This window comes from Pediculus humanus, genomic scaffold (assembly GCF_000006295.1).
Source record: "Pediculus humanus corporis 1103172108290 genomic scaffold, whole genome shotgun sequence".
NCBI lineage: Eukaryota > Metazoa > Arthropoda > Insecta > Psocodea > Pediculidae > Pediculus > Pediculus humanus.
In genome coordinates this window covers 623,247-641,253 of record NW_002987859.1, presented here as the reverse complement: position 1 = coordinate 641,253, position 18,007 = coordinate 623,247, and the positions used below count along the sequence as shown (strand labels likewise).

General features: G+C 29.7%; 1 protein-coding gene across 1 annotated transcript; it reads left to right on the top strand.

The window, feature by feature from the left end:
• Positions 1-2,960: 2,960 nt before the first annotated feature.
• On the top strand, positions 2,961-4,288 carry Phum_PHUM538530 (class A rhodopsin-like G-protein coupled receptor GPRnna16, putative; the record flags this gene model as incomplete). Its single annotated transcript, XM_002431594.1, has 2 exons — positions 2,961-3,902; positions 4,271-4,288. 2 exons carry the CDS (start codon positions 2,961-2,963, stop codon positions 4,286-4,288), a joined length of 960 nt encoding a protein of 319 aa, XP_002431639.1.
• Positions 4,289-18,007: the final 13,719 nt, after the last annotated feature.

The following is an 18,007-nucleotide window of genomic DNA, read 5'->3' as shown; positions in this document are numbered from 1 at the left end:
CGGGCGCACACGCACCAACACGAAAAGTTTTTTCAAATTTTCCGCTTTTGATAATTAAAAATTAAAAAGAAAAAAATTTTTTTTTACCGGAAGTAACCGGAAGTCGAGATTTTTCTCAGATTCAAACTTTTTCACGGAGGAGAAAAATTAAAAGAAAATTATCTGCACGCGCCCTTTTTTTTCCCTTCTTTGAATTTTCTCCTTATATAACGCCTTCAGAAAATAATAATAATAATAATAATAATATTAAAATTATTAATTCAGCAAACATTTCTTTTTTTTGGTAGGGGAGAGGGGAGGGGAGGAAGGGACAAAGCGGAGAAAATTGAAAATAAAAATTAAAACTCGCGAATACTTTCGTCATTAAAATGAATTCGTTTAAAGTTTCGATCCTTTTTTTTTTTTTCGACGTGGTATAAGAATATTTTTTACGTTCCCATCTCCACCGCCTTTCCCCTTTTTCGAATCTTCACGAAAATCTTTTTTTCTTCTTCTTTTTCTTCTTCCTACGCGGCGTCGCTCAATTAACCTTTTCGAACTTTTCAAGTAAGAATTTTCCGTCGAAACTTTTCCTTTTTTCCTTTTTTTTGTGACGTTTATTTTTTGACGTAGACCATCAATCGTACATTTTTTTTTTAACGCGCGAACGCGATTCTTCATCATTTGCAAAATGTTCGTTCAACCATAATCCCCCCGTCTCCTTTTTTTTTAAATAATTCATTTTTCTTTTTAAAATAAAAATTTCCATTCTTCCCTCATTCCCTCCCCTCCCCCCCATACGAACGCCTACTGAAAATCAATCTCATTGATATTTCCTTTTAAAATTTCATTTGTGTAAATTTTTGATGACGTCATGACTCATGAGAGATTTCCACACGCCTTCGTCATCATCATCGGGATAACAATTTCACCCCGTTTTGTTTGTTTTCTGGTTCATTTTCCGAATTCATTCTTACACGACGGGAAGGTCGGCCATTTTTTAATCGTTTTCTTTGGTTAACTTTCCTCCTCCTCCTCCTTCCTTTTGATTTATTTCTATGTGGTAACAAACGACAGTTTTGTTATTTTATTTCGTCTTCTTTCTTTTCCCATCATTCATTCATTTATTCACTGCACAATATGAAATTTCATTCCTCCCGTTTTCATCAATATTTTAACGTGCGTGTTTTATCATCACCGCAACGCTTCAAACAAACAAAAACCGGAAACGAATCTTTCTCTCTTTCAAAACAAAAAAATTGACAATAATATATTACAAACTCAAACCTTAATTTCTTTTTCGGGAGAAGGAGGAGAAGGAGGAAGGGAAGAAGGGAGAAATTTCTGTTGCCTTTTTTCCAGTTCGCTTCATTTTCTCCCCTCCGAACGCTCCGATACGCTTTCGTTTTCGACAAAACGCGAAACGTATAAAATTAATTGCGTGAAAATTATTTTGCAAAAATTTCGAATGATGAATGAATGAATGAATGAATGAATGATTGATTGATCGTTCGACACATGGATTTAAACGAAAAAACATGGAGGGGAAGAAAAAGGATAAAACGAAAACAACGCAGCGCGATAACAATTTTATCGAGTTTTAGGGAGGGGAAGGAAAGTGGGAAGAGGATAAAGGTAAAGACAATACGAGGGGGGGAGGGAAAACCCGACTCCGCTAACGTTTTTTCAATTCGATCAATTTAAAAAAAAAATTTAAAAAAAAAAAAACCGGATGTTATTATATTAACACGAACAGACGCCCTTTGTTCTGTACCCGTCTACTACCGTTTCCGGTTTCCCTTTTTTTTAATTCACTATTAATTTTTTAAGTATTTTCATAAAACAGAAAAAAAAATTATTAACATAATAATAATGAAAAGTAATCAAGGCCCCCGACGTTAAAAAAGCATTAATTATTATTAATTAATTAAAATTATTAATTATTAATTTGCTTGAAAAAAAAAATTGTTTGTATCAATAAATTATCAGTTTATTTAATAACGAAAGGTGGGGAAAAAAATGGAGAAAAACCGGAAGCGAAAAGTTTTCTATTACAAAAACAAACAAAAAAAAGCTTTAAAGGTATAAACAAAAAAGAAAAAGAAAAAAAATTTTCCCAGCCATTTTTTTTACGAAAAAAAAAAACTACATTTTCACTTGTTTTTCATATGGCAAACTATGGTTTTTTTATAATTTTCTTTTTATTCCTTTTGAAAAAATAATGTACTTTTTATCCCTCTTTCTTTCTCTCTTCCATTTTTTTTCTTTTTCTTTTCCTTTCCACCCTTTCGTGTAATTTACATTTACGTTTACTTTATCATCATCATCATCATCATTTTTTAAACAATAAATAAAAAAAAAAAAATATTATTTTCAATTATTTAACATTTCCCAAACACTCCCGCAAATGATCTCTCACTCTCACTCTCTCCCTCTCTTTCTCACTCTCTCTTTCTTTCCCTCCTTCCCCTCGTTTCAACTCCCGTATAGCGACCTTCATAATTTTTTTTCTTTTTTTCTGCTCCAGTTTATATACCTTTTCCTTTGTTTTGTTTTCATTCACTCCACTCTCTCTCTCTGTCTTTTTTCCAAATGATTTTAATAATTATTTTTCCGCGCGTCTGGAATATTAAAAAAAGATAAAAAAAAAAACAAAAAAAATTTTCCGGATGGGAGGATTGGAAAATAAATTTTTTTTTTGTGTCTTGTAATTTTTCCGAAGGGAAAATTCAAATTAACTGTTACGACCCTGTAAATAAATCAGAAAAAGCCTGATCGGGGGGAGGAGGAGAGGGGTGAGGGGAAGCACGAAAATTTTACGCCATCTTATAAAACGTTAATATATATGTATTTTCTTCTTTCTTTCTTTTCCACTTTTCCGGCATTTTCTTTTTCTTTTCTTTGTTTTTGACGATTTGTTCTTTTTAAACATTTTAGATGATGGTGAGAAAAAATGAAACGGATTCGAATCGTGAAAAACGATGTTCACGACCATGAAAGGAGATAAAAATGCTCATGATGACGCAACCATGGTGGACATTGTCGAGTACGACGTTAACGCGACCTACGTTTCCTCATTCGAAAATCAAACCTTTTCCGGTGCGATAAAAATATTGGAAAAAATCGAACTCTACTACGTTCCGTTTTTGGTAGCATTCGGAACTGTCGGCAATTGGTTATCCGTCGTCGTTTTCTTCAGCACCAAACTCCGAAAATTGTCGTCGAGTTTTTACCTCGCCGCACTCGCCATAAGCGACACAGGATTCCTACTCATCATATTCGTTTCGTGGTTGAACATGATCGATATATCGATATTCAATCAACCGATATTTTGCGAACTCTCCGTGTACCTATCGTCCGTGTGTAGTTTCCTAAGCGTTTGGTTCGTCGTCGCGTTCACCGTCGAACGATTTATAGCCGTGGGTTATCCTCTCAAGCGACCCTCCATGTGCACCGTGTCCCGTGCCAAAATCGTTATAACGTGTCTCACGTTCGCGTCGTTACTCTTTTACATGCCTCAGATATTCATATCCGGTTTGGAGAGTCATTCGGATCGTGCGACCAATCAAACGATTCTCATGTGCCAATTAAAAGAAGACTACAAAGATTTGTACAACGTTCTCGACAGCGTTGATTTTTTCATCGTTCTCATACTTCCCTTTTTCGCCATATCATTCATTAACACGAGCATTTGTTTGACCGTTTGGAAATTGGCACGGATAAGGCGAACAATGACCAACACTTTGCAAGGAAGAATCGTGAACGGAGTCGTTCAACGTCCCCCAGCTCTAAGAATGCCTTCCTCGATACGATCGAACAATTCGCAAATCAAGGTCACCAAAATGCTCTTGATCGTGTCGACTGTTTTCATATGTCTCAACCTTCCGTCGTATATTTTGCGTTCGGCTTTGCATTTCCAAGAGGTGAGTAATTATTATTATTATTACAACTACTACCCCCTTTTACTCACACTTTCGCGTACCTTCACTAACCGTCATCTCCCGAATTTCTATCGAAATTATTTAACGAGAGCAAAAAAAAAAAAAAAAAAAAGAGAAAAAAAATTAAAAAGTAAAAATAAAATCGTAGGGATACGGGGAACGGGAGAAGATACGGGGAAGGGGGGCTTAAAAACTTTTTAATTTAATTATACGTTTTCTTTTTCTTTTTCTCTTTCTTTTCACAACAGGGAAAATTTTCTTTTTTTCTATTTTTTTTTTCCTTCCTTCCTAATCCTTTCCTATTTCTTTTTTTCTTTTTGCTTTCATCCAATTTTTTTTTTATTTTATAGAAAAAGAAAAACTTCTAGCCAATTTTTCTTTTTCTTTTTTCTTTTTTTTTACGTAGTTAAATTAAAAATATTGAAAAAAATTCAACTTAATTAAATGTAACAAAGCAAAAAAGAAAGAAAAAAAAAAAAACACTTCATCGTTTCGTTTCGTATGATTTGATGAAAAGAAAAGAAATTCCTATTATTATTATTATTATTATTATTATTATTATTGTTCGGAATCGAAGTATTTTCAATTATTTGACGCACATACACACGAAAAATCGAAAGAATTCGTTAATAAAAATTGAGAGGAGGGGGGGGAGGAAAAATTGGGTTTCGAAAAATTTCGAAAAGGATGAAAAAACAAAAAAAATTTTTTCGTCTTCTGATGCCTATAAAAAGGACGCGAGCCATTTTTTATTTTTCATTTATTACGTCATCATCGGTTTCGGCGATCTTGAATTTTTTTTTTGCCCAGAAAAGCGCGCGAAAAATTCAAAGATGGCATCGTAAACAAAACAAATCGAAAAAAAAAAACCTTGAAATGAAATACGAATAAATTTGTTATCTGTCAGCCACCACCACCATTTTTTCTCCTCCAGAGTTTGTTTGTTTGTCTGTCGAAAGAGAAAATTAAACGCGCATTGCTGCTGTTGCTGCTGCTGTTCCTCCTCCTCTTCCCGAAGAAAATTTTTATTTGATTTACTTTTAAAATTTTCTCTCTCTCTCTCGTAAAATTACTTTCGACAAGTTTTTAAAGACCAGTAAACTTCTTCATTTAAAATCGTAAAATATTTAACAATAATAATGATAATAATAAAACTCCCCACGGTGAGTTTGCGGTTGTTGGAACGCCTCGACTCCAATTCGAAAAAAAAAAAAAAAAAGGACGACAACCGCCGTACCGACATCCGAATTGTAAACCAACAGCAGCAGAATTATTTCGCTTTTCCAACGTTTAATCCTTTTAAAATAATATGATTATTATTTCATTTTAAATGGGGAGGTCGTCCATCATTGAAACAACAACAACAACAACTCCAACTCCGTAATGAGATTAAAGAACACGACAATTTTGGGGCAAGCCCGGAAATAGAATTTTCCTCTTTCTCCCTCCCTCCTCCGCACGGGAGGATACGAACGTCATCGTTCGAATTCGCTGGTTTATTTTCCCACAGGAGTTTGTTCCGTCTCGGAAAACTCCAAGAGAAAATTCCGGAGAAAACAAATTCTAAATATATATAAATTCTTACGGAGAGAATAAAAAAAAAACAACCAAATACGTAATATTGTACGTAATAATAATAATAATAATAATAATAATAATAATGATATTCGAGTATTTGTCCCTAAGGAATCGGGTAGAGACATGGGATAAATGCTTAAAAACCCCGACAAATAAGAGCCTTGTCGTGTTTAATGGTGAACATAATAATAATAATAATAATAATAATAATAATAATAATAATAATAATAATAATAATAATATTTCCCACTCTGTCATTTTCCGACTGGTGTCAACAAACGTTTTTCATTCATCATTTTGTAAAAATTTAAACGAATTTTCCGCGTGAGAAAATTAATGATAAACAAACCCAGGCATCTACAATTTTTTCCTCTTGTCGTCTTCAACAATAACAAACAACAAACAAACAAACAGACAAACTCGTTTGTTAATTAATTGTCAATTGATCGATAGGTGATTTAAAAAAAAAAAAAAAATCTTTTTATATTTTCACCTCCATCTTTTTTTTGGGGGGTCGAAGGGGGGGGGGGTAATTCTCGCGTTTAGCACTTTTATCATTATCGTCAGCGCACGCGCACACACACATCCATCATCCTTCTTTTAAATCAATTATTTCCTTAAAATTTAACCGCGTCTCCTCGCATTATCTTACGTAAATTTTGCGTGAAATCTTTCCTTCCTCCCGCATCGCGCCGCCCCACTCCTCCCGCCCCCCGTCTCGCAAGCTACGGAACTACTCATTTCATTCTTCAACAACTTCACAAAACTATTATAAACCTTAATTCGTTTTCACAATTCAATATTTACCATTCATTTGAAATTTCTCGCGTAAATCGATGTAGCGAATAAAATTCTCGTTATAAATTTTTTTAAAAAAAAAGAGAGAGAGAGAGAGAAAGAAAATGAAACGAACGCGTTTCCTTTTCCTTTCGAAACGTTTATAATCGGATAATAAATATACATCATTTATCGAAAAGAAATCCCTTTTTTCCCCACGCTTCCGCTCTTCCACAGAAAAAAAAATTTTTTTTAATTTATTCAAAACAGGAAATGAATGAGACGATGATGAGAAAAACGGAAAACTCGAATAATAATATTAATAATAATAAAACTTCTTACGAGAAAATGATAATAATAATATCATTTTATTGTTTTTTTTTTAATTAGTCGACGACGTTCGACTCGATTGTGAAAAGCGAACAAACAAAAAAAAAAAAAAATAATAATAATAGTAATAACGACAAAGACTAGCATTCGAATTCCGAGTGATAAAAAAAAAAAAAAAAAAAACGAACAAACAAACAAACAAACAAAAATTGAAAAAAAAAAAAAAAAAGAAAACTACGTATATATATACATAAACAATAACGACAATGTTATCAACAATTTGCGACAACAGAAACACAGGAATATAAAATAACAATAACGAAACAGAGCAACAATGTTATTAATAATAATAATAATAAAAACGTAAATAATAATAGGTACGATAATAATAATAATAATAATTTTATTTATTACGTACCTCTCGTATACGTATCAAATAGTCGACGATAAAAAAAAACTATCAAATTATATTATATATAAACAATAAAACAAAACTATAAAATATGAAAAAGTTTATGAAAAATAAATAAAAATAAAATAAACACAAAAAAAATTGAAAACGAGTAAAAATAAATAAGTAAATAAATAAATAAAAAGTAAACAAACGAAAATAAATAAATAAATAAATATGTATGTATATATATACGCATACTCTCGTCGTGCATATAAATATTTACCATCATTTTTATTTTATTAAGCGGATAAATCTAAATCAAAACTACGGAAAAATTCCAGGAGGTCATTATTAAACAATAACAACAAACGAACAAACAAACAACAACAACAACAAAAAATCCAAGAAAACAGACAAAAACAAATTTGCATGCAAATAATACATGTTGAAAAAAAAAAACAAAAACAAAAACAATAATCCAAAAACAATGAAAATAAATAAAAAGACGTTGACGTCGTCGTCGTTCGTCGTCCTCGTGCCCCACCCCAATCGTCGTCTTCGTCGTGGAATTAGATATTATGCGAACGGGCCAAAACAATAAAAAAAAAAAAATAATAATAATAACAATAATAATAATAAGAACGAATAAAAATGATAAATATAATATTTTTATTCGTTTCTCTCCTCTCCTCTTCTCTCTCCTTCTCTCTCTCTCTCTGTCTAAGCATCTTTTTATTTCCGTCTCCCTCTCTCTCTCTCTTAAACTAACTACTCTCTCCCTCTCTCTCTTCCCGTTTTTAAAAAATAAATTCACGTAAATAAAAAAAAAAAAAGAAAAGAAAAAAGGGATAAACGTTAAATAATTAACGTATTAATGCATAATTAAATTACATAAATTCGACTAAATACGCTTCGAAATTACACCGACGATAATGATAATAATAACGATAATGTAGTAAACAACTGATGACGACATAACGGTAAAAGCAGAAGACAAAAGAAGGCGCAAAATGGAAAATTTACATTTGAAAAAAAAAAACAAAAAACAAAAACGAAAACGATTTTCGTAAAATACAGGTTTTACAGGGAAGCTGCTGCTGTCGTTTTGTCCTCGAATATTATTAACAAACAAAAAAAAGCGGGAAAGGGGAGGAGGAAAAAAAAGGAACGTGGCAGAAGAAATAGTTGAAATAATAATAAAAGAATATTCGAAACGAATATTTAATAAAAAAAAAAAATTCAAATTGATTTCGACGATAATAAAATAAAAAAAAATTTTTTTTTTTTTAAAAGAACGAAACGGATAAATTCATTTCAAATTCAGATTTACCAACTTTACAAAAGAAAAAAAAAATTCAATTTCTCATTCGCTTTAAAAAAAAAAAAAAAATGAAATAAAATGAAACGAAATGAAATTTTTCGTCGTCGTCGTGGAATTAACAAAAAAAAAAAAAAAAACTAACTAAATTATTTTCATTCGGTCGGTTAATATTGAAAACTCGGTTCGGTGTGCGTATTAATGACTCGTAAACCCCCCGTGTTGCAAATAGTAATAATAATAATAATAATAACAATAAAAAAAAAAATTTTTTTTTTACGTACTTTTACGGTTTCCCGGAAATGACGTCACCGCTCTATTTCATTTTTTATATATCAAAATCAAAATGGTAATAATTTCATTGTTCCAATCAATCGTTTATTTTTTTTTTTTTTTTTTTAATTCGACGTTTCCTTCTTTTTTCTCAACCACGACAAAGTAAAAATACAAAAAGAAAGCATCTGATGCCACGTCAATAATAATAACCTTTTTCTCCTCTTTTTTTAATAATTCTATTCTTTTTTTCTTTTTCAATTTATTATTTCTCAAAACGAATATTACGACGACGACGACTCCGACATTTTTTATTCGTAACTTTTTATCATCATTTTTTCCTCGTACAAAATCTATTCATTCATTCATTCATTCATTTTCTTCTTTAAAGGACAACAACAACAAAAAAAGGTCGATAAACCTTACACTGAGACTAGTAATTTCTTTTTTTTTTTCGAACGAAGATAAAAAGGATTTTTCGCCACAACTTATAAAAGCTGGGTTGATTAAAAAAAAAAAAAAAGATCCGCTCGTGGAGGCAAACGCGTTAAAGCTTTCTTAAAGGAGATAATTTCGAGAGAAAAAGAAATCAACCCTTTCGTTCTCTTCCTCCTCATCCCTATCCCTATCCCTATTTCTATCCCTGTCTCTCTTTCTCTCTCTCTCTCTTAAACTTTTCACTCGTTGACATCATTTTCATCAAAACTTTTTCTCATTCATTTCCTTTTACCTCCCATCCTTAAACCTCATCTTCCGTAATTAGTCCGTGTCCTTATCAAAACAAAACGAAACCTCGTCCCCTCCCTTCCTCTCTCCCCCCTCCCGCTTTTACCGGTGTCACATATTCCATCGTGTCATTAGAAATTACGACGTAAACGTTTTTATTTAAAAAAAATAAAAAAAATTTAATAGTTCTTAAATTAAAAATCCGTAAAATCCAAATCCGACGACGAACGTGAATTAATTTTACTTTCCCCCTCCCTTTCGCGCCAAAAAAAAAGCGAACGGAGAAACGAACGTCAGATGGGGAAAGAGAGAAAGAGAGAGAGAGAGAGAAAATTCTTTTTCTATTGCCAAACCTCGAGTCGAATTGTAATTAAATCAATTTTCATTTTCATTTTTTTTTTTTTCCGAAACGTGAATTTTCTTTTCTTTTTTTTTTTTTCAATTTTTTTTTTTTTTATTCGATTTCCGTTTTACAAAAAATGTTTTTTTTTTTTTAAAATATAATCTTAAAAAGAAAATAATAATAATAATAATAATAATAATAATAATAATAATAATAATAATAATAATAATAATAATAATACGGCAAAGTTTTAAATATAAAGAAAGAAAAGAAAAGAAAAGAAAAAAAGACAAAGAAAAAAAATCGAATGGCGGAAGACTAATATAAAAATCCATTGAAAATCATTTATTATTATTATTATTATTATTATTATTATTATTATTATTATTATTAAATTTTTAAAATTGAAAGCTTCGACAGCTTTCTTAAGATCAAAGAGCTTTAAAATTTATTGACACTTTCTTTTTTTTTTTTTAACGCTTTGAAAAAAAAAAAAAAATTAATAATAATAATTAATAATTTCCAAGAAATTTACAAAAAAAAAAGAAAAAGAGAGCCAAGCTTAGGTCTCACCGAGGATGAATTATTATTATTATTATTATTATTATTATTTAATTTCTTTCGGGGAAAGAGTGAGAGAGACAGAAACAGAGAGAAAAGAAAAAAACAAAGAGAGAAACAAAAGAAAGAAAAGAAAAAAATTAAAAAGCAAAAATCATTAAAAATTTCTAAAATAAAACACTTACTACGGAAAATTTCTCTCTGAGTTATGGTCCATTAAAAATAGGAAAATAATAAAGAGAGAAAGAGAGAGAGAGAAGCGAAAAAAAAACAAAATTTTCATTTTTTTTTTTATGTAAACCCTTATGTTTAAGACCCCTAAAATTTAACGCACGAAAAAATATGCACATGAAAAAAAAAAACGACCCAAATCTTCCCCTCCCCCTCCCCCCAAAAAAAGCAGTAAAACTTAAAAAAAAAAAACTTCGAGCGTTTGATGAGCATTTATTCATCCGTTCGTATCAAACTCGAAGGGAAATTTCGAAAAAGATCAAAAAAAAAAAAAAAAATTAAAAAGAAACGATGTCGTCGATATTTAATAATATTTTCGCGTTTACGATCGAAAAGTGGGGGGGGGGAAAGAAAAAACAAAAAAAAAAAAGCAGAAGACGAAAAATTTGAAAGCAACGTGACGTCCAACGCTCGCTCGCGAGGGATTCGTTCAATCTCTTTCATTCTTCCACTCGTTCCCATCTTTTTCTTTTCATTCCTTTCGCACGCGAGTACAAACAAACAAACGAACAAACAAACAAACAAACGAACAAACAAATAACAAACGAAAAAAAAAGAAAAGAAATCAAAGAAGAAAAAAATAAAAAAAAAAAAAAAAATTTAAACCAAAACCTTTCGTTTCTTATACTCACTATTCACTCGTGCGTTGTATTAAATGTTCGGGAAAAAGACGTTTCCCGTTCGCGAACCGATTATTATAATTTATTACACTTGGACGAACGGTTTCCCCACCCCCCTTTTTTATTATTCAACTTAATTTTATATTAATTCAATGAAAATTAATTATTAAAACAAAAAATTAATGATGGAATTTGACACGGTTCAAATAACTTTTGGTTACCAACGGGGAAAATTAGAAAAAAAAAAAAAAATTTTCAGGTGAACACAAAAAAATTTGCTACGCTTCATTGAATTCGCAAAAACAAAAAATAAAATAATAATAATGATAATAAAGTATAAGAAAAAGTTTTGCTTCGAGCCAATAATAAGATTAAAACCCGTGAAACCATGGCACAGAAAAAAAAAAAAAAAAAAAAAAAAAAAAACTTTTTCCTTCTTAAAATAAAACTTTTTATTTTATGATAGCAAAAAAAAATTTTTTTTTTTTTAATCTAATTAATGTTATTGGTTGAACTGTGGCAAAAAAAAAAAAAATTTACAATGGTTTTTATTCCAATTTCCGTTTGCTTTTTTCTCTTTCAAACAAACACCTATCGAACGAAAATAATAATAATAATAATAATAATAATAATAATAATAATAATAATAATAATAATAATAATAATAATAATAATAAGAAGAAGAAGAAGAAGAAGAAGAAGAAAAAGAAGAAGAAGAAAAACGAACGAATGAATTACTTTTATATTTTGCTACCGTTCGACGAATGTGATTTTTATTAATATTATTATTACTACCTCTTACTACTGAAATATTACTTTTTCCGACCATCTTCTTCTATTTCTCTCTCTCTCTCTCTCTTTCTTTCTTTTCTTCCGCCTCTCTATTTTTTTTTTTTTAATTATGTCGCTTTTGAAAGTTTTTCTTTTTTGCTTTTTTCTTTTCACAATAAAAAGTATTAAAAAAAAAAAAAGTGAAAAATAAAAAATATAAATTAAATTTCCTTTTAAAGTTTTTTGCGGTCGACAATTGAAATTGAAAAAATATTTTTCTTGTTATTATCATCATCATCATTTTTATTCTCGTTCATTTTCAAATTTAAAAAAAATAATAATAATAAGTTTTTTTATTTTTAATAAGCTTAATAAGATTATTTCACCAAAATAAAAAAAATATTTTTTTAGTTTAAGCGTTTTCTATCGTTCGACAACAACAAAAACAAAAACAACAACAACAAAAACAACGATAATAATAATAATAATAATAATAATAATAATAATAAAAATAATAACGATAAAAATCTTCCAAAATTTCCCACAGCGATTTAAATTCCATCATTCATTTCATTTACACGCGACTTCCTGTCTTTTTTCCTCGGCTTTTGTTTTTTTTTTTTTTTCCGGTTTTTGTTTTTGCTATCGTTAAAAGCATCCGGTCAAGCAATTATTGCGAACCATATTTATTATTTTTTATAATGATTCATAAATTATTATAATTGCTTTTCATAGTAATCGTTTTTTTTTAATCATCGTCGAAAAACACGAATTTGACCAACAATCAGCAAAAACCGGATATTAATAATAAAAAAAATTTCTCCCACAAGACGGAAAATCATTTTTTTTTTTTTTTAATTTGCTACCATTAATTATTTTTCGCGCGTTTTATTCCTTTTGATGCGAGAAAGAGATGTAAACAAACGTACAAACACAAACGCAAACAAAAAACGTATCAAAATATTTTCCATTTTTTTTAATTTTAAACGATTTAAACAGTTTTCCAGATTTTCTTTTCGTTTTTTTTTCTCTTCCCAACCCCCCTCTCTCCATTTCTCATCGTCCCGCTTCCCCTCTACCTTTTCCTTCTCCCTTCCTTGTTGTTTTTCTCGTAACCTGATTTATTTTCCCCGTCGGTGTTTCATGTCAGTTTTTGATGAGCTCCCGGCTTAGTTTTTAAATGGAAATTATAATTCTTGTTTTTTTTTTTTTTTTTTTTTTTTTTATTATTTTCGCGTAATAAACTCGACGAAACCTTGGAATTAATTAAACGTTTATTATTAGTTTTTATGTTTTTTCGAGAAGGAAGAAAGAAAGAGAAAGAGAGAGAGGAGAGAGAGAGAGAGAAAAAAAAAATTAAAATTTTTTTTTTCATTTTACGCCGACACACACACACACACACACACACAATTTTTACGTAACGAGCAAATTTGAAAAATGTTTTGCTGCAAAGAAAAGGAGCTGACAGAGAGAGAGAAAGAGATAGAGAGAGAAAGAGAGAGAGAGAGAGAAGGAAAATAAAGAATGCAAGTGTGTGTGCGTGTGAGCTCGTTGAAAAGCAGAAAAAAGAATGAGAGAGAGAGAGAGAGACAGAAAAAACAACAACAAGAAAAATTTATAAAAGGAAATTACGTATAAACAACGAATTATTTATTTTACGTTTGTTTTCTGTTTTTTTTTTTTTTTTTTTTTCTCGGTTTTACGACAACGAAGGGAATTAAAAAACTTTTTTATTTAATTTTACACGACGTTATTTAAATTATCAATTCAATTTTTCTCTCTCTTTTTTTTAAATTTGAAATCATTTTATTTCACGTCAAAAACTAATTGAAATTATTATTACTATTATTATTATTTACGTCACATTATTTAAAAATCTTTTTTTTTTCCGAATCGTTTGTTTTCCGTAATTACTCATTTAGTCTTCGTTAGATGATGGTACAAGTTGTTTTATTAACAAACTTTGACACTTCTCATCGTTCTTTTTCACCCCCCCCTTTCTCCCCTTCCGCTTTTCCGCTTTCACTTACTCCCCGCCCCACGACAGATTTTATTACCCGTTTCCGTTAAAAATTTTCTTTTTTTTCCCCCCCAATTTTTATTCGTCTTATTTCGCGTTCGTCGCCGCATTTTTTTTTTTTTTTTAGAAATTTCTCTCGGGATTATAAGAAAAGGAAAAATTAGTTTTAAATTACATAACCGATTTAATCTTTTATGACTCCGTTTAATTTTTTTCCTTTTTAAACGTTTCATTTAAACGAGTATTAAAGGGGGAAAAAAACGGGGTTAAAGATTTTGGCGGGATTTTGAAAAACCAAATTATTTATTTTTATCCGAACGACTCAATCATCGACCAATCAGAAAATAGATAATTAATTAACAGATCCCTCTCTCTACCGGTGAAATTTACTATCAATTTTCTCTTAATTACGTAAAATTAACTGATTAGCTAACTAACGCGGTACGATTTGTTTACTTCTCTCTTCCTCCAATCTCTCTCTCTCTCTCTCTCTCTTTTTTCTAGTCAAAATTTATTAGTGCAATTCATAATTTTCTTTTCGTTTCATTCGTTTAAAAAAAAACAAAAAAAAAAAAAACTAATGTAGTAAAAACAAAAAATAAAAATTTCATTTTCCCATCGAATTTTTTTTTCATAAGAGTTAATTAATTAATTTATTAAAATCCTTTTCCTTTTTCTAAAATCATTCAATTATTTATTCCACTACTAATAATAATAATAGTACTTATGTGTACATATATTTTTTTCTCTTTTCCTTTAATTGAGTTAAGGTTATAAATATTCTTTCCCCGGTATTAATATACAAAAAAAAAAATCACTTTTTTGTTCATTTTTTCCTACCCTTTTCCCCTTTCTCTCTCTCTCTCTCTCTCTCTCTCTCTCTCTCTTTAATGGATATTTATCTTTGTTGGCTTTTTATGTATTTATGTTCAAGCAGTAAATTTTGATTTGAAGTATTTTACGGTTTAAAAGCGCGAGATTCATTTTTATGGATAAAATTTATTTTCACGTTTCACGTATAAAAAATAACGAAAAATAAATAAATTAAAAAGGGGGGAAAAAAAAGCAAAAAAAAATTTTTTGTTTTTTTTTTTTTGTTAAGCCCGGTTAATTAACCGACAGTAGAAACAAAACAACAAACAAAATAACCAAAAAATTTTGAAAATATTTTCCCCTTCCCCCGCGAACTTTAACAAAACCCAAAAAAAATATTTTTACAATCGCATTACAAAAAAAAAAAAAAAAAAAAAAAAAAAAACAAAACAAAACAAAACAAAATCAAAAAACACGGGATTTGAACCGGATTTTTTTTGACTAATAATAATAATAATAATAACTTTTCCATAAGCTAAAGATTTGAAATTACACATAAAGAAATTATAAAAATCGAATCCCGAAACCGGATATGAATAACAACCACTCGATAAACAATATTTTAACCTTGAAACGACAACAAACGAACAAAAAAACCGCGTCAGAGAAAAAAAGAATCATGAGAAAAACAATCGATTTGATCTATAAATGTGGACGCGAGAGAGAGAGAGAGAGAAAGAGAGAAACGCCAAACACGTTCGAACAATTTTAAAAACGAAAAAAAAAAAACGCTCGGACGAAAAGGATTTAAATTTTTTCAAGATTCGGAAAATTATTTCCGGGTCCAACAAGTGAAGTAGGAAAAAAAAAAAAAATTCATCGCGTGTCGAAAACGAACGTTTGGAAACGAACGAACGAACGCCAAATTTTCCCGTGAAAATTGAAATTGATAAACGAACAAAGAATTATTATTATTACTCGATAAAATTTCAAAAAAAATTTCAATTCTCACAAGATGCACATTTCATTTGTCTTCACGCATTAAGCACAACCTTATTTTAAAAAAAACGGGTCTACATTAATTTAATCAGGTTCGATTTAATCAAAACGAAACGAAATTTAAATTATGGCGACAAAAGAAAAAAGCGCGCGTGTGCGTGTAAAATTTACAAAAAAGCGATGCGTCGACATAAATAACAACGTCATCGACATGTTTGAAATTAAATGAAACGCTAAAAACAGAAACAGTTTCTCTCTTTCTTTCTTTTTTCACAAACAAGTGAAGAAATAATCAGAGAGAGAGAGGAGGGGAAAGAGGGAGAGAGAGAAAAAAAAGAGGGAGAGAGAGAGAGAGAGAAACTTTAGGATAAAAGAAACAATGACGAAAAATTAATTATAAAAAAAATTTTTTTTTTAAATTCAAACGTTTCATTTCTTTTCATTCGACATTTTAAAATTTGAAATTTTTTCGAAAATTTTTATTTATTTCCCTCCCCCTCCCCCATCATATTTTTCCCGCCTTTTTTCCTCGCCGACATTTCATTCAAAACTAAAATACTTATTAAAAAAAAACAAAAAATCTCGTTCCACGAAGGAAAATTATTAATTAACTATCCGACGGTTCCAATCTTACAAAAATAATCGTTTCCACGAAGGTGAAATATTTTAATTTCAAAATCATTCATTCATTCAATCATTCATTCATTCATTCATTCATTATTATTATTATTTTTCCTCCCAATAAAAATTTCACTTGAAATGCATAAATATTAAAAAAAAAAAAAGGAAAAAAAAAAAAAGAAATTATTTTCCGCGAAACAACTTTAAAATTCAAACTTCCGGAAAAATTACTACAATAACGACAAATAAATAAATAAATAAAAATAATAATAATAATAATAAATAAAAATTACAATCGTATCGAAACCTTCGATAAAAAATTTTGAAACGTTAAACGAAATAAGTTTTCCATCGCAATTTACAGTCGGGTGAACCGTGAAAAAAAATATTTTTTTATCGTATCAACGAAATCATTTCCGGTAAATCTTTGCAGATTCACACGATCCCGATTTTTTTTTTCCCCTCGAGCAATCCTCTCTCGCAACGCTACGAAAAAAAAAAAAAAAAACACGAAAAGCTCAATTTCGAAAGTGAAAATTTTCCCTCCCTCCCCCTCTCTTTCTCTCTCTTACACACACACACAAAACAAACGAAAACAAACATTTCTTAAAAAATATCAATAATAACAACAATAATAATAATAATCACGACAATGGCTTCTGTGTATAAATTAGAAAAAAATTTTTTTGTCCCTTTAAACTTCACGGAGCCGGGGGGAGGATATGAAATAATAATAATAATAATAATAATAATATTTTCCAAGGTCCTTAAAAACGTTTTCGCGTGGGATCGTAATAAATTTTTTTTTTTTTAGACAAAAACAAACAGGAAAGTAGTACGAGGACTGAAAAATTTTTCCTTTGGTAAACCGGAAACAAACTCACCGAAATGACGTAGTATAATGAATGTAACGTCACTTACCTAAAAAACAAAAAAAGAAAAAACGAGATTAAAATCAGTCAATCATTCTAATTTAAAAAAAAAAAAACGAACGACGTCGTATGCAAACATTTTATAAAAAAATATAATTGAATGAAAACTACTAAACTAATTTAAATTGGATAAATAAAAATAAAAACGAGGGTGGGGAGGGGGGAAGGGGGAAGAAAAAGGAAACCGGAAATTAAAAATTTATCCAAATCGATAATGTTTCGAAACGACATATATATAAACAAAAAAAAAAAAAATGGCCGTAAAACAAAGAGGATTTCGTCGTTTATGCGATATAATTTAACAAAATCGCGAAGATGACGTGGAAGGAGAAAAAAAAATTTTTTTTTTTTAATTTTCCTTTGTGTGATGTGCGTGCGTGCGTGCGCGTGAATTTCTTTTACAATAAATAAAATCATTCGTCATACGGATAGAGTTCGAACGTTTTTTTGTTTTTTTTTTTTGTGCAGACGACGAAGAGAAAAATAATCAAAGGAAAAAATTTCCCACCTTTTTTCTATTTTCTTTCCTTTTTTTTTTAATATAAATTTTCGCATCGATTTTTTTCAACTATCATATTATTATTATTATTATTATTATTAGTACGTAACACGTAAACAAACATAATACATATTATTATTATTATTAATATTACGTTTGTGTGTATTTACACTTTAATTTCCTTCCCATTTCCCCATTTTTTTCTTTTATTATTTTCTCTTTGTTTCTCGCTCTCTCTCACTCTTTCTTTTCCCACCTCCTTCACTCCCCCTCCTACTCCC